Source organism: Austrofundulus limnaeus, unplaced genomic scaffold (assembly GCF_001266775.1).
Source record: "Austrofundulus limnaeus strain Quisiro unplaced genomic scaffold, Austrofundulus_limnaeus-1.0 Scaffold125, whole genome shotgun sequence".
Taxonomy (NCBI): Eukaryota; Metazoa; Chordata; class Actinopteri; order Cyprinodontiformes; family Rivulidae; genus Austrofundulus; species Austrofundulus limnaeus.
The window spans coordinates 285,144-308,318 of record NW_013952527.1 but is presented as its reverse complement, the minus strand read 5'-3'; the positions used below and the strand labels follow the sequence as shown (position 1 = coordinate 308,318).

General features: G+C 39.6%; 1 protein-coding gene across 2 annotated transcripts in view; it reads left to right on the top strand.

The window, feature by feature from the left end:
* Positions 1-23,175, top strand: part of LOC106522264 (histone deacetylase 4) — a 134,781-nt gene that overhangs the window by 66,370 nt on the left and 45,236 nt on the right. For both annotated transcript variants that reach the window (XM_014015213.1, XM_014015214.1), the window contains 9 exons: positions 3,539-3,742; positions 3,847-3,992; positions 4,403-4,553; positions 6,839-6,959; positions 10,251-10,369; positions 19,201-19,329; positions 19,913-20,019; positions 21,345-21,461; positions 21,754-21,967. In XM_014015213.1, coding sequence (XP_013870667.1) covers positions 3,539-3,742; positions 3,847-3,992; positions 4,403-4,553; positions 6,839-6,959; positions 10,251-10,369; positions 19,201-19,329; positions 19,913-20,019; positions 21,345-21,461; positions 21,754-21,967 — 1,308 coding nt within the window. The remainder of the gene's footprint in view (positions 1-3,538; positions 3,743-3,846; positions 3,993-4,402; positions 4,554-6,838; positions 6,960-10,250; positions 10,370-19,200; positions 19,330-19,912; positions 20,020-21,344; positions 21,462-21,753; positions 21,968-23,175) is intronic.

Sequence of the window (23,175 nt, the reverse complement as noted above, 5' to 3'; positions counted from 1 at the left end):
TCACTCAAGTAAAGCACAAATAACCAAAATTTCTACTTAAGTACAGTAACAAAGTATTTGTACTTAATTACTTTACAACTCTGGCCTTAATCTATGAAGATTTGCATGGAGACAAAACTGCTGTTTTAATTCAGTCTGCACACCACATTATGGATAAGGTGGTGCTATGATGGAGCGACTTTAATGCCCAGTTATGAGGTGATGACTGCTTAGTATATCTCATAAAGAAGTMGATGATATTTAAAATAATAAAAAAAAAGAATTTGCTAAACTATTACCATGTCTTGGCTAAATGAGAAGTACAGGTTCATTAGCTTGTCTCAGTACTTGTTAAATTAATTGGTGCCAAATTGGTGGCATTTTTGAAGCTGCCATGGTAGTACCCTAAACTCCCAGCTCCTCTGCTGGGATGGYCTTTTCAGGGAAAGCAAAATCATAAGCAAAACACTTTTGTATGGCTGAATATCATGTTCTGCAAAGAAAATTTACCCTGCACCCTTTCTCTGAAAAAAAAAAAATTCTTTTTTTTATTTTCAAGCTAAAAGCGTTAGGAACAGATCCTTCCAATGTCCAGCTGTCAGACAGGTCCTGACATGTACAGAGATACCCATCAAGGAAGCACCAGCAAGTCTGGCCTGGCCACACCCTTTTTTCTCTCCCCGCTGGCCCRTTGGGTGGTGTCAGGTTTCCTCCTGCACTAAAAACCTGCCCGGTACCAAAGATGTCATTGGCTAGCTCAGCGAGTTAGCTGCCACTTTATTTGCCTTTTCATTGGYCACCAGGGATGCCAGGGTGTGCATGATAGGCTCGGGATGTTTTGCACTGGTCTCAGGTTATTGATCACTGGCAGAGGGCTCGGTACGGCACAGCGTGGTTCTTCACAGAGCAGATATTGATCAGGAGAGAYTAAACGATACACAGAAGGTCATAAATGTATTTGGCATTAGAATTTAAATTCATATTCTCTGTTTTGTCTCTGACTGGTCAAATTCATTCAGATCGTTGACAAAGTTGTGCACAGAAAAGTCTGATGATACCGGGGGGTGGAGTGGTGTGCAGATTACACTGTGGTTACAAATCAAGGATTTAATCTTGGTTCATAATTTGCTCAGGTTCCTGTAATGCAGTGGAAGGTTGTGCTACAGCTGCTGTTTTTCAGGGAAATCATCTATTTTCATTCATCTTCTACTTGTTGCACGTTAACAATATTGRCCTCTACTTTTGCTTTGCTCTTGCTGTCCGTGTTTCAGACATTGGTCTTATAACATAGGTTAAAAGTTGCGGATTGAATGACCTAAAAGGAACACAACCCCACTTACCTGTTTTGTTGAGTCAGACATCTTAGTTTTTAGGGCTGCACAATATATCGCAAATATATTGTAAAGGACTGCTTGGAGCAAGTAGGGGTCTCTGCAGAACATGCTGTCCTGTGGGCGGAGATGGCCCAAATCGTTATTGGCGGAGGTCTTAATGTGGGCGGAGACTGCCCTACTCATGATTGGTGGAGGTCTTGATGTGGGTGGAGATGGCACAAATCATTATTGGCAGAGGTCTTAATGTGGGCGGAGACTGCCCTACTCGTGATTGGTGGTGGTCTTGATGTGGGCGGAGACTGCCCTACTCATGATTGGCGGAGGTCTTGATGTGGGCGGAGACGGCACAAATCATTATTGGCAGAGGTCTTAATGTGGGCGGAGACTGTCCTACTCATAATTGGCAGGGGTCTTGATGTGGGCGGAGACGGCACAAATCATTATTGGCAGAGGTCTTAATGTGGGCGGAGACTGTCCTACTCATGATTGGCGGAGGTCTTGATGTGGGCGGAAACGGCACAAATCATTATTGGCAGAGGTCTTAATGTGGGCGGAGACTGCTCTACTCATGATTGGCGAAGGTCTTGGTGTGGGCGGAGATGGCCCAAAAGACTTGATTGGTCAGATTGACGGATTTGAGGAGGCTGGAGGCAGCGGGGTGTAGCTTTGTCGAGTCGGGCAGGAAGCAACATGTTTTTAAAGATTAATTTTAGTCGTAACTTGAGAAAGGATAGTGTTGCACGAAATTTTAACATTGTACATGTGAAGGGATGTGTAACACGATGGCTTGATTCAAACATCCCTAACCAGCCTGTGAGAAGCGCGCTAAAAATCAATGTTTTTTTCCAGGCTGGTCAGGGATGTTTTTGGCCGAGCCATATTAGCTGCGTTTCCATTGCAAATGTGCACAAAACTTTGCCGATATTCTGTTAATGTCGAAAAACACAGTTTCGCAACTGCAGTGTTTCCATTAAGTAAGAAATGCTATTTAAGTCAAGCATGAATACGCTTGCTCTCGCGATAAGTCATTACAAACATGGCGGCAATGGATGTAAACACAAAGCATATTGCTACCACAACACTAGCGCTCGTCATCAGAGGAGATGTCTGTGTCTTATCGAGGCTTTCGAGTGACAAGCCATTTATACTTAGGAGCGGCTACGTATGCTGCGTTTTTGGGAAAATGTAGTCATTGAGTTTAATACTTTCTTTTACTACTTCAGTGATTTTACTATTACTTCTACTTCCTGTTATCTTCTTCTTCGTCGTCTTTTTCACCAATAGAAACAGCCGGTTCTTGATCACGTGACTCCCGTGATGCAAAAAAAAGTGTTTCCATTGCTGTTTTGYGAAATACATCAATTTCGATACGGCCGAAAAACCACCTCTTCCTAGCGCAAAACCATTTTGTGGAAAAATGTAATTTTTTTCGAAAYTGATTGATCGCACCTAATATTGTCATCACAATATCAACAAATATTATCACCATTGCAAGATTTTCTAATATCCTGCAGCCCTGTTTTACAGTTTAGACATTTGTCTCCAGTGTTTTAGGGGCTTTTGTCAGCTTTATTTAGAATGAAATTTCTGTGATGATATTTTAGTTTTACTTAAATGTMATAATGTGTTTTTATTATCTAGAGTGTATTCAGTGTTTGTGTGCAAATAAATKAACTTGTTTCTGTTTTGTGTTTTGAGTATATTAGCAATCTCTAATCTGTCCAATCTAAAAAACGATTGGATTGTTCGCTTTGCAGCATTTACATGAATAGGAATCTTATTTCACAACACACACACAAACAAACACACACACACACACACACACATGCTCTCCAAGTCAAATTATGAGCACAGCAAGTCAGCGTACCAGTTATTCCTTTCAGGTAAATGAATATTTTTGGGKKTTTTTTTCCATCTCTGCTCCACTTTTCTTTCATCACAGAACAGATTGATGTTTTTTTCTAATCTCTGCAAACACATTAAAAGTTTTGGTGTTTAGCTAATGCTCTTGTCAAGTGTGTGAAACTATGAAACAAGCTTAAATCATAAGTGGGCAAACGCTACAAGCAAACTCAGCTGCTGCAAAGTGGGATCCTGAGTGCTGCTGTCAAAGCTTTTTTTTATTGTTTGAGTAGCTGCTGTATCAAGGTTCATTTTTCAGATTTGGATCGGAAAAATTCAAGTTTTACCTGTCAGAAAATAAAGTTGTTTATTTTTTTTTGTAGTGGACGTGAGCACAGCAGCGCTTCCCTCGCAGGTTCCCCCTGCCACCACAGCCATCCTTCCCATGGACCTGCGTGTAGTGGACCACCCTCACCCCCACCATCACCAGCAGCCCCCGTTTGGCCTGGCCTCCCATCCCAACCCGACGCCGGCTCCCCCCGCGGCTTGCCCCGCCTCGTCCGAGCCGGGCAGCGGGCCGGTCATCGGTAAGGGCCGAATCTCTACTTGACTTGTTTAATTCCTGCCGTTTTCTTCAAAATGATGCAGTGGTTCCACCACCCCCACCCCCTGTTTCACCTCCCACCCACAGGCCACCAGGAGCAGCATCTGCAGCACGAGCTGGTGGCTCTCAAACACAAGCAGCAGCTCCAGAGGCAGCTGCTGATTGCAGAGTTTCAAAGGCAGCACGAGCAGCTGTCGAGACAACATGAAGCACAAATGCAGGAACATATTAAGGTAAGGGGGGTGGGGTYGAATGGAAGGGTCTTCTGTTAGTGGGTTATCATGCTCATCACCCTGTGCAGAGCAGGAGAAAACACATGAATGAGTGCATGTTAGAGTCTTTAGTGGTGTAATTTGCTGCTTGCTTATCTCCACAAGAATCTTGGCTCCATGTGTAAATTCATAAAAACAAACAAAAAAAATGTCCTGCTCTTGTTTTACTTGGAGCGCACAGCCAGCAGAGACCATCGGTTTGGGCTGAAAATAACAACAATATGTATTTTACAGCTTGAACTTTGTTGTCATTGCTGCACTCGAGCTTGGCTGCGTTCCAGTCTTCGGAGCTACTTGCTTTTTGCTTTCTTCTCTTCTGTATTCATTTGTTATTTTTTTTTGTTTGTTTTTTGTTTTTTTCTCTCGGCCAGCACCAACAGGACTTGTTGGCTCTTAAACATCAACAAGAGCTGTTGGAGCATCACAGGAAGATGGAGCAGCAGCGTCACGAGCAGCAGCTAGAGAAGCAGCAGCGGGAGCAGAAACTGCTGCAGCTGAAAAACAAGGAGCGGGGACAGGAGAGTGAGTAGCAACCAAAATGTCATTTGTGTTGTACAAAGTACCACAAAGTGATACTTGAGTAAAAGTACAAGTATCTTACCAAAACATTACTTTGGTAAAAGTTCTCATTTAGGAATTTTACTTGAGTAAAAGTCTTAAATTATCTGATTTTTTTTGTACTTAAGTATTAAAAGTAAAAGTATTGATTTAAAATGAGAAGTTAAATTTTCTATAAGGACATTTATTAGGTGGTGACCTCCCCAAAAACTGCAGAAATGACCATTGTATTAAAATAATTAATTAAAGTTAAATTTAGGATGCACTAGTCCAGCTGTTTCAGTTTATATACATATATCAAGGCTGCACAAAGCTTTTGCCCAAAATGAAAATCTATCTGAGGGCTGCGGCCAAATGTAATAATATAATTCATGAAATACAAATACGTCTTAAGTACAGTCCTTTTATTTTAATGATTATGTCCTGATGGAGTTTGACATGATTTGTTTGTGTACAAACTAATACGATACCAGAATTTTACATACAGTATTTATACTTCTCATTCAACCAGTTAAATTCACTCTATCTAGGAGGCTCAGTTTATATGGATAATATTTATTTTTTACAATAACAAGTTGTATGAAAACAAGCAAAAATGAAATAAAAGTAACAACTTTCTAGTTCTTGCCTTTTTTAAAAATGTAAGGAGTAGAAAGTACAGATAATTGTGGGAAAATGTAAGAAGTAGAAGTAAAAAGTCGGCTGAAAAATAATTACTCAAGTACAGATACCCAAAAATTCTACTTAAGTACAGTAACAAAGTATTTGTACTTAGTTACTTTAAAACTCTGCATTTGAACGATGTCCATATATACATCTGCACYGACGCACCTGGTGAAAATGATCACAACAGGTGTCAGTGGTCTTTGGCTCTACCAGCCCCTCGGTCACATCACCTGTAGTTTTGGCACAGCAGTCAGAGCAGCCTGACATCACACATTCACCACAGGAAGTCTCACAATGAGACAGCCAAGACARGGTTAGAATGAAACACGTGTCCTTACTTTGTAAGTTTCTTTGAGCCACCCCAGATTTACAATGGAGTAAAAATAATTTAAAAAACTTAGTAAAGTAAACTTAAACCAGGTGAAAGACAATGAGCTGTTTGATTCAGTAATGTTTTCCTGTTACAGGCTGCGGATCTGGGAAATAGATTTATTATCATTCCAGATCTGTGTAATCAACTTGGCCAAACTCATGAAACCAAAGTTGTTGCAGTGMTATAAGTGCTGTCAGGAGTCATGATGATCTGACTGTGGAGTTAAACATTCTKTACTCGCATTTACAAAGTAAACTTTATACAAAATTGATACATAAATGAGATTATTGTATTTCTAGTAGGATAAAAGTGTCACTTAACAGTTTAACACTGTAGTTAATAGATTTAAAGCCTTTTTTATGCCAGTAAAGTCTTTTTGTTTGTCTTTACTCAGTGGGCAGAGTGAAAATACAGTTTGACGTCCACGGAAAGAGTGTTAGGTTGTAAACAGGCGATGCTTTAAGTACTGTTCTAAATTACATGGAGGCAGGCTCATAAAAGGCAGTGTGCCTCAGCATCAGGACACGTGTATCGGAGATGTCGGTGCTTACAGTTGCACCATGGTTTAGAGGACACACATCAGATTTTGTCACTTTCACATACTGAACTCACCACTTCCTCTCTGAGGCCTGATGCATCACCTCGTCGCTCTCACTGTCATGTTTTATTAAGTAAAAAAAAAAACTCTCCTTTTAGAGTTTCTCTTAGAACGCTTTCCAKCCCACATTTTCTCCTTTTCCCTCGTTGTCTTTTATTCCCGGGACGTTTTGTTTCTATAGCCGAGGAATGAGGGCGGTAAATGAGGAGAGACCAGGATCAGAGTGCAACTTCTGATGTTACATAGCACTCCTGCTGTCTCTGTGGAATTTCAATAAAACTCTGATGTAAGACTGAGCACCCTGTTTATACTGGTTTGGGTTCTTATTATTGGTCAAAGCAAAGATGGATGTTGTTATAACCTTCATGTTAGTGCCACAGATTGGACCACAGGTTTGATTCAGTAGCTTTTTTTKAGGTATAATCACCTCYATGTAGGGCAGTGGTTTTCAAAATKTGAGACACCGAGCCTGCAGCTGATAAAGTATGTACCTTTATGGTTCTGCTAGYTTCCTATATGCCTGTAAACTCATAATGATTGGCTTTTTTAAACCTAACTTTAGAAGTTAAAATCCCTTAACTTATTGTTCTCCTGCTCCTTGCTGCTGTCCAGGTGCAGTAGCCAGTACAGAGGTAAAGATGCGGCTGCAGGAATTTGTCCTGAATAAGAAGAAAGCCCTGGCTCAGCGAAACCTAAACCACTGTCTCCCCAGTGATCCACGCTACTGGTATGGGTGAGTATTACTGACCGCCAACGTACGATCAGTCACGGCTCAGAATTTAAAACAGTTCCTACTGATAATTTGTCRGATATTGTTTTTGTGGTTCTCCGTGCCACCTCGCCGTGTTGGGGCGAGTCATTGTCCCGAGCAAATGGGTTCAAAAAYCCGGGGGACTTGTTCTGGAGTGATGACAGGACAGAGCAGTCCGCAGTAATCAAGGCCTTGCTCTGGTCATTTTGTGATGAAGAAGGAGCCAAGATGAAAGTTTTCGACTCACTGGTCCATCTACATTCCAACCCTCACCTGTGGTTATAAGATSTGGCCACGACCGAAAGAACGGGATCATCTTACGAGCAACTGAAAGGAGGTTTCTTTGAAGGGTGGCCGGCTCAGCTGGCCCTAATCCCACTGAGCTGGACTATTGGAATACAAGTTGGTGACTGAAAATTGTGCACATTTTTTGTTGCAGTCTTGCTTAATTCTGAAAGCTTTGAACCCAGGAGAAACTGAAGAGGGTCTCTGGGAAAATGGATTTCTGAGTTCTGGACTTGTTGCCTGAGCATGAACATGTGGGAGAAAATGAATATACTGTATAAGTGTAAGAAAAACGTAGAAACCTTGTACCGTCATGACCAGTGGTGGGCAGCGCTAATCCAAAAATTAGCTCCGCAATTTCTAAAGCGCTTATGAAAATATTTAGGTCCGCAACTTCGAAAGCGCTTATGCCGTAGAAAAACTAGCGGAAGCTAATTTTAAAGCACAAGTTTAATTTGACACTTACTAGCTGACAACAATTCATGTACAATATATGTACAACACTGCCAACTAGCGGTGTATGAACTCTTTTACAACTTAATTCTCCAACCGTCGATTGCTGGGGATGTGATTTCCTGAAACAGAACTTTGGCTCCTGGTGTAAAAATTAAAAAGTTGTTGAGGATTGCTAGTTCGGCTGCTTCGTTGACTTTTTCTTTTGTTTGTTGTAGATTTTTCATTAAAAAAGTATCAATAAAGTAATTTTAAAACTGTTTATTGGAAAACTGAAGTGATGCATTCTGGGTACATGACGGATTTGATTTTTGACGGGAAATGAAAGCACGCAGTACAGGAAATTATCTTCCCTTCAAAATAAGAGCTTGGATTTTAAAGTTTTCCTTGTAGTTGCTCCAGTTGACCACTAGATGTCAGTCTTCACCAGTATAACATCTTTAAATCATTTCTGAGTCTCTAACCCCGTTGGCCGATTGCTTCGACCAATTACGTCAAGTATTGAGCTCCAGTGTTTAAACTTTATTTTTTAGAAAAAGGAGCTCTGATTGTAAAGTAAAATAAATCAATACATACAGAACTTTAGTATGGATTACAAAAGTTAACTGTTTTTGCTATTGCCTTCCTGCTACGTAAGCAGACACAAAGCATTGTGGGAAATGAGAACCCTGACTGAAAGCAACAKTCAGCAAAGATGTAGCCTGGCCCTTGCCTTCCTACGCAACTCCACTCAATTCTAGTTTCCCTTCACTGCTCCGTCTGGGACTTCTCCCATTGAGATGGATTTCGCTGGCAGATTTTCAGCCGGGCCAATCAGAGAACAGAACGTCTATTTTCTGCGCAGTGTCTGCTTGTAGTTTATTTTACCTGGGCCAATCAGAGAACAGAAGGAGTTTTTGAATGACGTCGATGTTCTGTGCAGTCTGCTTGTTAGTTTAGCATACGGCAGTGGAGGTTGGAAGTGAATGAAGCCAGTCTGTGTTGATAAGGCTTCTAAATTAAAATAAATTTGTCTGACAAAGCAGCAGCTCTCATTTACAGTCATCTCATTTGGCTTGGTACTTTCCTCCTCTCAGTAGGGTTGTTTACAGCACACGCGATTTCAGGTTACCTTCTTAGCTTAGCCTCCTTCACACCGACAACACAAGCTTCAGCAGAGGCCACGCCCCCTGCAAGAAACGATTCTCTACACAGTAAGTCCAGACCTTTGTACGAAGCAAAGTGAAGGACAGGGGTCTGGTTTTAACCAGGCTAGCAAGATGTATACCTTCTCAATAAGTGTGCTTATCTGGGAGGGGTGCTGTTGGACAGATCACGTGTGTTGTGATTCATTGACAGCCATACCTTCTACTGTTCAAGATAATGATGACTGGTAGATAATTAGTTATTAGCGGTACTGCATTTTAATTTTAGAAAGCACAAATCTGCTTATGAATTATAAAAATTAGTAAGATCGCTAAAGCGCAAATGAAATATTTAGGTCCGCAATTAGCGGATTTGCGCTTTAGCGGGCTGGTGCCCACCACTGGTCGTGAACCATTGTAAAACTATAATAACTAATTTCTAGTTTAATCTGAAAACTTATGGAAAGCAAGTCAACACATTCATTATAACTTTGTTTCTGCCAATAATAAACAAATAAATAAAAGGCAGAATTTATTACCAGTATGTGTTTTCCACAAACTTCAGAGCTCTTAAAATTTCTAGTCTTATTTATTTTTCTGTCATCAAAGACTTCTATCTCTGAGTCATCGTCTGTCTCATTTAAAAGGAGAAGAAAAAAATCACATTAAGGAGGAATATCAAACATAAAAGCTGTGGGTGACAGACATAAAATCCTCTCATCTTTATGGCTTTGCAAACATGGCAAACAGCGTGGTGTTGTGAACCCCCCCCTGCTGTGTGGGTGCCTGTCATCTGTGTGCTTTTGTGTGCGCATCAAATTGCCAACATCAACATTAGAATCTGTGAGTTGAAATTGTGGAGAAAAGGCTKCAGCACGGAGGCTTTTTCTGTCCGTTTGTTGGTGGTGATTGACAGTCGGCTCTGTCAGAGGTGTGTTTGAAGTGGGCAGTAAGAAAAAAAAGACACACTCTGGCTNTTTTTTTTTTCTTCTTTAAATATTTGAAGTCAGTCGAACATTTCTGCCTATGCAGAAGTGGCTTTAAATCCTTGTTATAACAGCTTTTTCTGTTTTTCCAACCTGATGAAGTATTTTTTTTTTTTTGGTCTGCAATTCTTTCATTGAAGTTGGCAAGCTGAACTTTAAATAAATAGTTCAGACTAATTTGAGTGTCCATTTTTTCTCATGTTTGGGTCTGTTTTTCCCCCCGCCCACCTAAATCTTCACACTTTACTGTGCCTTTTTTAATTCTTGGTCTTGAAAGGAGAAATGAAAGTGGACTGTTTCACGTCATTTCTCAATGTGTGCAAGTGTGTAATTAAGGTACAGTTCATGTAGGGGGATTAGATATTAAAGAAGTATTTAAAGCATAGTACTTTCTGGAATATAACTTTTATTTTTGTTCTTTACAGAAAAACCCAACATAGCTCATTGGATCAGAGCTCCCCTCCACAAACAGCACTGTCAGCGTACAACCACCCAATGCTGGGCACATACGACTCAAAAGACGACTTTCCACTACGAAAAACAGGTAAAGAATTTAAAAGATAACTTTACTGACATTTTTCTCCATTWTCATGCATTCATTAACTGTCACAGCTTAGGGGAGAAAATGTCTTATTAGCAAAGTCAGGAACCAGAAATCAGTCACTGGAGGATTAATGAGAACATCTGAAATATTCTTTACTGAAGATATAAAAWATTTATCTCATGACCTCTCTTGAATTATTCTAATGTAAATGAGACTGGAGACTTTTTAAGATGCAAAATAGTAAACTTTGACACCAGAAAAAAAAGTGTTTAAAGGAATTGGGTAAGATGTTTATAAGAATATTGGTGGCAAGTTGAGAAGCAGTAAACAAAATAACAAATTAAGAARCGTTTGACATATACTGTATTTATTCGAGTATAATACGTAAAATTTAACCCATAAAATCATGTACAAAGTTGGGGGGTAGTACTATACTCGGATAAATATTTTTGCTGATGTATTTTAACTGAAATATCGGGCTCATTCACAAAATCCCTGAGTCCGGAAATGAAACCCCGTCGTAAAAAGCGGTTGAAGCAAGCTTACCTCTAAAACTCCTTCGTGCCTCTGAGCGARAKAGTAACAGATCCAAGCAGGCAACATGATGTGAAAAAAAAAGAAAAAAAGGCAGTCCTGCATAACGAACTAATGATATTAATGTGCGACCGGGCCRCTCCTGGGACAACAACAAACGCGTGGTCGGCTGTAATGGCTGCCGTCTACCGGTGTTCTGTAAAAGTTGGTCTACCTGAAAAAAGTTTCCCCACCAGAGGGGGCGCTCGCGAGACACGGAGGATGAGATTGTTGTTGGGTGGGATTCTGATGCCTTTATTACAGAGGAGGAATACCAGAAACTTTTAATGATACAGATGATGGTGAGTCTGATTTTGAAGGCTTTTGATTCAGCTTCATCCATACTTGTTAGAGCCACATCAATGTTTCTGTTTGTTATATCACACCAGTTAACAAATGAACATTTGATAGTTTTTGTTTTAGTTATACATTTGTTGTTGTGTACCTTTTAGTACATATGTTGTTGAAATAAAATAAAAAACTGATACAACAGTCAAATGATAATTTTACTGATATATATAAAGACTGCAAAGGCTGAAAAATCCTGAAGTCCTTATGAAATTAGAGGTAGTATGAGAATTACATTTTTTATGCTTATAAGATAAAAATGGGGAGGGGGGGGGTTCGTATTATCTATGAGATCATATTATACATGAATAAATATGGTAATTAACCTGAGATCCATGGTTAGGGTAGTCATAGTTGAAGATTTCACCTGGTATTATTTATTACTCATAGTCAAATGTTTGCTCCTGTGAGCTGTAATTCTTTTTCATGGTGAATGGATTTTTTTCCTGTTACAAAGCTTCAAGTTTTTCGAGTGTTTCTGACTAATTCAAACTGTTTCTAACAAACATTTCTTCACGGTCATCATAGATAATTGACCACTTTTTCACCCTCGAAGGAATGTGGGGGGAAAAAAAATTGAAATTCTTGCCTTTGGATGCATCAGACTTTGTCCATCTGTTTGTACTCAGAACAGCCAAGCTGTGATTATTCACTTAGCCACAGCAGCTGCTTTGGCTGCACCACTGTCTGCTTTCACAGCTGGAGAACAAACCCTGTGTACTCTGCACTGCAGCCCACCTGCTGCGATGTGGAGACAGAAACCTCAGACTGTAAGTTTTAACTTTCAGGGACACCCAGATGTAATCCAGGATTTTTCCTCTGAGAAATAAACACACAAGAGACAGAGTCTGCCTTTTTTTTTTTTTACTGACACAAGGCTCAAGGAAGTCGTGTAAAAGTGCACAGATTTAGTTTTGGAAGAATATGGAATCATGGAGGCACAGTTGTGACGTGGATTGCATTAAAGTGGCCCACAGAGATACAAATTGTGTTCAAGAGGAAGTAAGTGACGTKGCTCAGCTCTTCACGTCATGAGTGACGCTTTTCCTCATCTTGGTCCTTTTATTTATGTAAACTCTGAACGTGCATGAAATGCTCTGTCTGTTCTGTGAGTTGGGGGATACAGTGATTTACAACAAAGCTTTGTGATGACAGAGCACAGAGGGACACTTTGAATGCTGTGGCAGGAAGTCTGCAAGTTTTCTTCATTCCAGAGATGGACTTGTCGCGCTGACCTTCCTTTTCCCCTTTTTTTACACATGGCTACACACACACACAATACTGATCACTAGTGAACTTGTCACTGATGTGATAAGCTGAAATTTTAATGCTAAAGATTTTAACAGCCATTTTTTATCAAGGAATTTCTGCTTTGACTGTACCAGCCAATCTTCACTTAAAGAAAAGTATTTTCCTTGTTCTTAGTAAAGTTTCTGATGATTCTTGCWCTTGTTGGTGGAAAGTTAAAACTTTAAACCATGTTTAATGAAACTCCGTGTTACAGAATCCTTGAGAAGGTTTACATTTTATTGTCGTTGTTCCAAGGTTTGAAAATAAAAAAGTGTTGGTAAAGCACTGGAAGCCATTACTGTTGTTTTATTCTGAATTAACAATTTCACTTTTGGACAAAGATAGTGTTCTCATAGCGTTGTCTTTTAGTAAATATGATTATCCATCCATCCATCCATTTTCTGTACACGCTTCTTCCTTTTCAGGGTTGCATGGGTCGCTGGTGCCCATATCCAGCAGTCACAGTGCGAGGGGCGGGGTACACCCTGGACAGGTCCAAGTCCATCACAGGGCCACACAGAGAGACAAATGAGACAAACAACCATTCACTCWCTCACTCACACCTAGGGACAATTTAGAGTTATCAATTAACCTAACAGTCATGTTTTTGGTCTGTGGGAGGAAGCCGGAGTACCTGGAGAGAACCCACACATGCACGGAGAGAACATGCAAACTCTAACCAGAAAGGTCCCCAGACCAGGATTTGAACCGGTGACCTTCTTGCTGAGAGGCATCAGCTCTACCAACTGAGCCACCGTGCCGCCCTAAAAATGATTAGCTGCCTGAAAATCCACTCTAATTTTAATTCCTATTGGCAAAAGGGCAAAAATGTTTTTGCTCATGCAAAATAACTCATGAACCACTGAGGAGATTTTAATGAAACGTTAAATAACTACTAGCTTGACTGTTAAAAGCAATTAATTCATGGAGCCAGATTTCAAGAAAACCACCAAAATCATTGGCTGTACATCTCAAAAGATTAACTTTTGAAGTCAGTCCAATTTAGAATGGTCACCTCAAATGACTGACCCTAGAAAAGAAGAAAAATGGGTATAACTTAGTCATTTTTACAAAAATCGTACTCAATTTTTTGTGTGGTAGTACAGTTATTCACAACACGTAGTCTGAGCGTGAAATCCCATATACAGTACAACATACAGTATGTTTACGTATATATGTATATATGCAGTAAATGTTTGACCAAAATGGCTAAAATATTTCTAATTCTGTAACATAAGATGATCCCAGTCTAAAAGTGTAGCATCAAAGGTGACCATATGCATTTCTTCAAGAACACCAGGCCTTTAATTCCTTTCAGTTTGGAAGAAAAACGCTTAATGAGACAAATCCATCCGTTTGTATACATGTCCCTCTTCCTGTTTCTGTCCATCTAATCTGTTTATCTAATCTATCTTCCATGTACAATGCTTCTCGGAAGCGCTGCTGATGAGTATTAGCAAATGACCCTATTGATTTCCATACAGTAAATCCTTCCCCCTCCCTTCCATTGGCAGATCAACACGGCTTCCCCCATCATGAATGGAAGAGCTTAGGACTTTTATCTGTCAAACATTTGAACCTGTTTCCCCATCAACTACCTGTTGAAATACACTTAAACATTTAATCTGAACTTGTTCTTTTAATGGCTTTATTTAAGCGTTAATGGCGGGTCAGAGTAAAGTCCTAAATTTTTTACTGTTTATAGTCTGAAATTAGATATTAAAATTAGGGGGTGTAAGAATATATCGATACACTATATATACAGTATATATATATATATATATATATATATATATATATATCATTGCACTTAACCATTGAAATCATGGATGAAATAATTTTTGGAGAAATTACAATACTATATTGCGATATTTCGTATCGTGTCCTCTGTGAATCGTATCATCAAATTCTTGCCAATATACATCCCTAATAAAAATATACTTTTGGCTCTTCTATGATGGCTTCTCTCACTTTGTGTGCCCCATCACTCATTACATCTACAGGACCACAGAGGAAGAGGAGATAAAGTTTCAAAATGTCCACTTTTTTCTGGGTCATAAATATTGTAAAGTAGTACAGTGACCTTTGCTGTAATGAACCAGTGCACCCACCCTTGCCAACGTCGCTCACAATGTGCCCATAAAGGCTCAACAATGAGGAGGAGAGGAACTAATTCCAGAATAAAAGAGAGAAGTGGGAATTTAGAGGAAGCGAGAGAAAGGAGGGTAGAGAATGAGGTGTTGAGTGGCGGGGAGTCGGGGGGAGGCGGGGTGCYGTGAAATGCCAGCATCAGCAGGAAAACCAGTTTGCCCTCTCCGCAGCGAGCGTGTTTGCACGTGTGCAAGTTGGTGTGCTTTTGCCCAGTCGGCATTAACACCCTTCAAAGTCACTCCATCCTGAGGTGAGCACCCCACGGTGACCTCTGCCCAGAAAACCCAGGGCCTTCAGGTCTGTCTCCTTCACTGTCCTTCAATCCTTCTCCTCATTCAAATCTATCCAATTACTTCACTTTTATTTGTTCATATTTTATTAGTCTGACCTTTTTGTTTCCATTAATGAAGAGCCTAGCATTCCTTAAAGGATTGCATATAGCTGATTTTCTTGCATGCATCTTACGATAAGAAATTAAGTTGTGGGCTTTTGTTATTGTTTGATGTCTCGCTTGGAGTATATATTGCGAGTGTTTCTCAGCAACTATGTCATCAAATTTTAAAGTGTCTGTGACATCATTTTTTTGTTATAAATATGAATGCATTTTTGGAAAGATAACATTAATAACTTATTGCAAAAAAAAAGTAATGTTGCTGTGATGAACAGTTGTTGAGAAATTCACATGTGCAGTAACAGGAAGTGAACGTCTGAATGTGAACAGTAGAGGCAGTAGAGAAGAATCTGATGTTTCTTTAGTTTATTTTGAGTCACAGTCAGAGAGATGAAGAAGATTTGGAGTTTAAACAATAATGTTTTAATAAACAAACACCAGAGAGTTCCTTTGCTTAAGGCTCCCACCTACTCGGGCGTATTGTGTGCAGTCCGTGAGTTGCGCGGACTAGAGTTCATACTCAAGTGTACTGACCGCCTGACAAATTCTTCAATTTCTCACAATTTTAGTCATGGCATCAAGGATGAGGAGGAAGAGGTAGTTTGCATTTTAGCTTTAAAACAACAAAAGAAAATTGCCCAGGATCTGAGCTATTTCCTCCCGCAAATTTGTTGGTCACTGAGTTTTTCATGAATGCATCATCAAGTGTTATAATCTACTCCATGAGACGCTCTTCAAATTTTGACTCCATTTCGTCCACAAGTGACACAGATTCTCAACTTTACCTGCTTGGTGTCGCATCCAAAACAGTTCGACGTGAACCCGCCGGGCACTTTATTGTGTGACACCACGAATGCGAATGTAAAAAAATTGATCTCAGCCGCTTCGAGTATGCCCGAGTATGTGGGGGCCTTTAGAGTTTCCCTTTGATGTCACTTCCTGTTTCACTTTGGCTAAGCCAAGTTCAAAAGAAAATAATGCTTGTTATGTGAAAAAATAGGTAAAATCATGTGTTTTATGTAAAATTTCTTAAATATAAAGATGTTTTCTTTGACTTTTTGTATTTGAAGTATGCATGTCACAGTCACGTTAACTTAATATCACTTATAGCCATTCTTGTGTTTGCTCCTGTTTTGTAGCTACAGCGACTGTCTTGAACTGGAATAACTTCAATAGTGAATCACTTGTAGATGTACGTACATGCAGTGATTACTTCCTGGATGTTTCCTTAAAATCTGTCCAGTGGTTCATGAGATATTTAGCTAACAAAAACAAGCACAGACATGATCTTTTTTTTATTCTGCTCTACGTGATAATTTATAAAATGATATCTTTTTCCTCCTAATCAGTCATCTTCAATGCAATAATATTCTAAATGTGATACAGTTATCCAACTATTAATATGTAGCATTCAGCAGATAAAAATTAAACTTTAATGGAGCGTGTTTCTTCTCCCAGAGTCTGCTTCAGGATAACTAATGCGTAGCATTTTACCCGACTGACCCCATCCCTCTTAACAAAGACTTTGGAAGAGTGTTCGCCACTTAGAGCAAGCTATTTTTTAAATAATTGAGTTTCATAAGTTCAGCTGCGTTGTTCCCTCTAAATTTGAGAGYGCATTTGAGAAAGTAGATATATTCACAATAGGTTTTCCCACTCTTGTGAAGGTATAATGAGAGTTTGCACCTCTTTGAAGTGCATCAAAACTTTGGTGCTTCTCTTTGCTTGTAATGACCCAGAATAATGCTTCTAATACTGAATAAATCACTACTGTACACAAAGAATCAATTGCTTCCACTTGGCTGTACCAAAATGCCCCACCTCCTGCTCTGAGGCTAATGAACGTAGCATAGTCTGCTTGATACGAGGTCATGGGACGAGCAATGGGTCAGCTGTGGGTCAGCCATCCAACTTTAACTGATTGAGCTGAGGGAAACCCACGGAGGAGGGGATGAAACTGCTTTGGCTTGGCTTTGTCTGGCACCGAGACACCACAACAAAGTTTGTACAGAAAAGGCCATGCCCTGTCCCCGACACGACTCCCAGAGTATGCTGTTTGCTTACCTCTTTTGCCTTCTGTGTGTACCCAGTGCCCAACACAGCAAATCCAGGTCATCTGTTTACGGGCTCACACCAAGATACCTGGAATTAACCTTAATATGAATTAAATAAACAGTTTAGTATACGATCATGATTTGGGGTGCTGTGATATAAACTATTAATGTTCATTAGCAGAGAACGAAGGCAGCATCATTATGGACAGGATCAAGAAAGCTGCCAGTCGCCCATTGTTGCGGGGCTTCCCGCTTGACACGAAGGTGGTTTTGTTTCTGAATCTGTTGGCCAGCACATACACGGTGACATATAGGGACAAGCTCATTAGCACCGCTAGATGCCAACGAGCAAGCTTCCGCTTGTTTGACCCTAAAATCTACCACAAATCCGAGCAGCAGAGAGGCTTTAATTTTTGAAGCATGGGTGGTTTTCACAGCTTTACACGTGTCTCGCATGTTGGTGGGCTGCGATAGCTCAGTGGTCATTGCTACAGTCTTGTAATGCTGAGGGTGCAGGTTTGAACCCAGGTTGTGTCAAAAAGGGCATCCAACAATGGGGACCTTCGCTCGGGCTATTTTTAGAGCATGAGTCATGTGATTATGTCCACTCGACACTGATGCGAGTACAAACTCTTTTAGCCGCTCCATTGATTTCAATGGAGCTACGCCGGTTTAGCTGTGTTTAAACCTAAATAAATTTGGGAAAACAGCATCAAACTCCAATGGGAGGACCGCAAAACATTGTGCTACAGTACTTGTAACAGTGCCTCAGGATACAGCCACCATCCCCACCTTGAACAAGTATTTTTTGTCACTATTCCCAAGCTAAGATGCTAGGCTAAGAGCCGGATTCCAGTGATGGAATGAGCTGAATTTGACAGGAAAAAATCATGGACTTAACGGCTGCTCCAAACATTTAGTAGGCCATTTCATAGTTAGAAATTTATCACAAATGGTCAACTGGGTAAACGCTGAGGTTGCTATGAAAATGCCATTGTAATTGTGCAAATTCAATGAGCTCAAAAAGCACATATAAAGCTTAGATATTTATAAAAAATTCTCATCTACGATCCTAAAGGAAAGTTTAAGACAAATTAGTTAAAAGTAAATACATCGGGGCTGTTTAACGGTGTAAATTTACTTACTGAATTTTTGCAATTATAACAGCTTTTTCCCGATAGTGCTAGACCATTCTCGATAAACGCGTGAGGTCGTCTCGCTTCCCGCATGCGCAATTTTGGTCGTTTCTAACTACAAAATGGTCTATTGGAGCACTGGACCACCTGAATCCTATCCCTTTAATATCTGTCAATAAACACTAAACCTTATTGGTTTTACTGTAGCCTATGGCTAGTTTTACACTTATTATCTAAGCTAGCCTCGCACATATACAGCTTTCTACTCCCAGTCTCTACTGCAGTCAGTCCAACATATATTGATAATATTTTATTTAATCAAATTCTAACCATCACCATTAGGTTTATTTAAATGATGCTGCAGCAGTGGCTGGAGTGATAAAAATACACACACAGACACACACATAATAGATGTGGCAAGCTCAGTTATAAGACAAGGTAAAAACACCAACCTTTTTAACAATTACACTCACTTTCCAAGTCTGTGAAATACTACGAACCTCGAGCCCACCTTTCAACTAAACTGTGATTCCTGATGTGTCGAAATTTGCTCTAGAATCATCTTTGTCTGAATCAACTCTGATTGTCCGATCATTTGCGAGCGCAATGGATAATATATGCAAATTAAATGATGTCATAAGTGAAGGTCCCCATTAACCTTTTAATTTAAATTTGCACTCTGTGGCAACCCTTCAGAAAAGAGCAGACAAAAGAAAAACAGCAACASATGTCTCACATAAAGGTAAAACAAAAGAAGGCATGTGGACAGCATTCCCTGTAACACATTTATCTTACTTGTTTTCTATCCAAATTAATCAAAAGTGTGAATAATTTCTGGGTTTTGACTGCTTCATTAGTTTTTTTCTGTTCTTGTTTGTACCTCATCAGCGTCTGAACCCAACCTGAAGCTTCGTTCTCGGTTAAAGCAGAAGGTGACGGAGCGTCGAAGCAGCCCACTGCTCCGCAGGAAGGATGGACCCTTCCCCACTGCCAAGAAGCGATCACTAGATGTGGCTGGTGAGAGCACTTGAGCTCTGAAGCTCAGGGGGGAAAACTAAAGGGGCAACTTAAAAAGCCAGATTAGATGAGAATTGAACATTATCTTCAAAATGTTGCATTTTGGCGCTCCACATTGTAGACACATATAGACCTTGCCTTCCCTCATTGTTGGGGAATAACACTAGCAGCACAGGCATTTTGTTGTTTTGGGGCCAGAGTTWGCAAAAGATGGAATATACAGCAGTTGTTTTTAAATGTGCTACATTTGATTTGATCTAAGATCATTACAAATCATATTAAATTCAACACAACCAAAGGTTCAACATATCTGCCCCGGTGTACGACTGCCCACCCATTCCACATGCTGTGTGGGTGATGTCACCATGGTTATAAAAAGTGCATTAATCTTATTTGTTGCTTTAAGATGATTCTAATACATGACTAAGACGATGATTGCATTATAACAACAGAAGAAGAATAAAATCCGAGTCCACCAAAGTAATCCATGATGAACCTCAGTAATTAAATTTTGTGTAACGTCTTGATATCTGATAACATGTTGGTTTAAATTGATCTAATCTTTGCGCTGTGCATATTACAGATTCTGCATGCAACAGTGCACCAGGCTCAGGTCCCAGTTCACCCAACAACAGCTCCAGTAACATCCCCAGTGAGAACGGGGTCCCGATCTCCAGCAGCCCAGGAGAGGTAAACAGCATGGCTGCACATGAGCGCACGTGTGTGACTGCATGTTCACATTTATCTGTTGATTTTATCATGCACTCACAGGTGATCAGAGATCTTTAACGATTGAGGGCCCATTATAGGAAAAAATAACATTAAAAAATTTAAAATGATACAAAACTACAAGTACGTCACTTTAAAATATTTATGAGAGGAGTGATTTTAAATACTTACGGAAGATGATTAGGGCCACTGGAAAAAATATTCTGACTTTAATAATTCTGAGAAAAATGTGACTTTTTCCTATATGTGAGAAAAAAGTCAGAATTCTGAAACTAAAGTCAGAATTAATAAAGTTTTTTTTTATTTCAGTTGCCCTATCACTCTTTTGTACATTCTGTATGTTGCATCAGGATATTGTAAAACATAATTAGATTTTTTTAATGTTCTGTTATTATTCAATAAGTTTTCTGATCAACTTCAGTGAGCACACAACTGCTCTTGATACAGCTTAAAAGCTACAACTATTGTAGTGTCATTCATTTAAAATATTTTATGATTTGATCACCACAAATTGTACATTAGATGCAACTTGCATATAAAACTTTAAGTAAAGATTTTCTGTTTTGATCGACGTAAATCAAGTTTGGTAAAAAAAACATTTAGCCAGTTTCATAAAAAGATCCCCACAGATGTTTCCTATATTTCAGTTTTCTACTTTGTATGTGCTATTTAAGGGTTTACTGCAGGGATATTCAACTAAATTTTTCCTGGGGGCCACAGTTACGGGGGGGSCACAGTTACGGCAGGCCCACAGCTGACGGGCCGAACATCCAGCAATTAAAGTCATAATGTAAATAAACCAAGTATTACAAAGATCTGTTACTTTTGAAATAGTTTGTTTTGCTGTGTTTAATCATGAATACAACATACAGAACCCTATAAAAGTAGTGATAATAAAACAAAAACAAAGATAACACATTATGCCTCTTATTTAACACAAATAATATTTTGACATCTCTGACTTGCCAAATATTTAAACCAATTTTTTTCTTCACTTTCATGGTTTTATCTTCAACTGTTTGTACTTTTAACTGTCTTTGTTGTTCATAGAAATGGTTTTTACCAGCTTGTAGCCAAGATTCTGATGTTTTTGTAGATACCAAACATGTATATGTCAAACTAAAAGAACTTGGAGTACCTAAAGAAGAAAACTGGGTTTTAGGCCTTAAGAGATRAATGAGCCAATTGGCGGCCGAACTTTGGTCACTCGTGGTCCAGCTGTGGCCCGCGGACCACCAGTTGGATAACCCTGGTTTACTGTCTTGTCATTGTGAATATGTTTCCAGGTCTCCTTGCTTCAGAGATTGGCATCAAGGGATGGTTCAGTTAGCCACCTTTCTCTTTACACCTCACCCTCTCTGCCCAACATCACCTTAGGACTACCAGCMGCCGGTGCTAGTCCTGTGAGTACACCAACGACACGACGACCTAATAATCCTGCTAAAAAGGCATTTGTCAACAGACCAGTTGTTAATTTTCCTGCAGAGAATAATGGTGGGAGAAACCGTGACTTGTTTGTATTTTTGGCGAAGCGGGTGCACAGCATATCAGACTTTTGGCATTAGCGCCGCTTCATGTCTCTTTCCATCTTTCTCCATCCCGCTGCCCACGTGTCACTTTTGACCGTTCTCCCACTCTGACTGTCTGCCTCCCTTGTTTATCTCCTTCCTTTTGTCCCAATCCTTCGGTTTGTAGGTGGTATCGGGACACCAAGATGGCGAGAGTCATCTGGCACTGCCTGCGCTACAGCAGGGCATTCCACTGACCCGTGCTTTTCTTCCCACTGCCCACCTGCCTTCCTACTTGGCCCCTTCAGCTCTGGACAGGGAGGGGCCTGGAGGGGGCACAGCTGGTCACAACCCCCTCCTTCAGCACATGGTACTACTGGAGCAGAGCCACAGTCCAATGGGTCAGTAATCACTGCAGCAGTCACTAAACCTTCCTTTCTTTTCAGCTTCTTTGAAATGTTGAGAATAAATCAGCAAAAGGGTTAAATTTTAAAGCATTTTTATTGTGATTTTTTTACACTTATTAAAGCTAAAGTTCTGTGTCTCCAGACTTTATTTTCATTTTTTTGAGGTTTATCACAAAAGGAAAATTGAACTCTAAAACAAAAAAAAATGCACCAGTGTGCACTTTTTAAAATTAAAACCAGGCAGCTGCTTTCATAAGCCTTTGAGTTTTTAATGTGACTGAGCTTTTAAAGACGTTTACCAGCTGCAGCTYGGTTCATGAAAAATGTACATGTAACAAAAAAACCTGAAAAGCACCTTTAAAACCAGTTTGTTTTTTTACTAACAAATTTGATTTGAACAAAATATAATGGACAAAATAGTCAAACAAAATGAGTGAAAACCAGAGTCAGATGTACAGAAAGTAAATTAAAAAAGAAAATATGAACTTTGATTTTTCTAATCACTGGTAGTTTCCAGTTTCCAGGTGCGTTTTAATGATTCAACCATCTTACAGAGATTTTTAAATCTATTTTCTACACTAACATGTCTGATTTAATCTCCTTAAAGTTTCACTTTTTTGTTTTATGAGACTGATTCAGTAAACGAAGAAGGCAGTCGTTTGCTCTGCAGCTGGTTTGACATTTTCAGGACAGGTCAACATTCAGAGTTTAAAACCTGTTTTGTAGCAGCAGATGACCTTTCAGGTGATGAAACAATTAGAGGTACTCTTTTTTTTTGCAATGCTTTTAAGGCTTTGTGTGTTTTGCAGAAAATGTTTTTTTTTTCAACGTTCTCTTWGAAAAATATGAGCCATTGCCCATTTTTGTAATTACTCTCTCTGAACAGTTGTTCACTCTTTCTTTTGTTCAAACACAAAAATATGTAAATAGGATGAACACCTATGGATAGTATTTTTACTTTCAAGGCATGTTGACATTTACAAGTGAAATATTTCTTTCTTTTTGTTGGTCTCAAGTACAATACCCACTTGCTGGAACATCTCCAAAGTGCAATATACAGTGCTGCTAACTTGCATTATTTTTTTTCCTGTTTTAAATATAGCAGTGATAACTCTTTTATAGCTTAGTGCAGTGATTCCCAAACTTTTTGTCTTCTGACCCACAAAATATCCATGGCAAAAACTTGTGACCCCAAATATTAC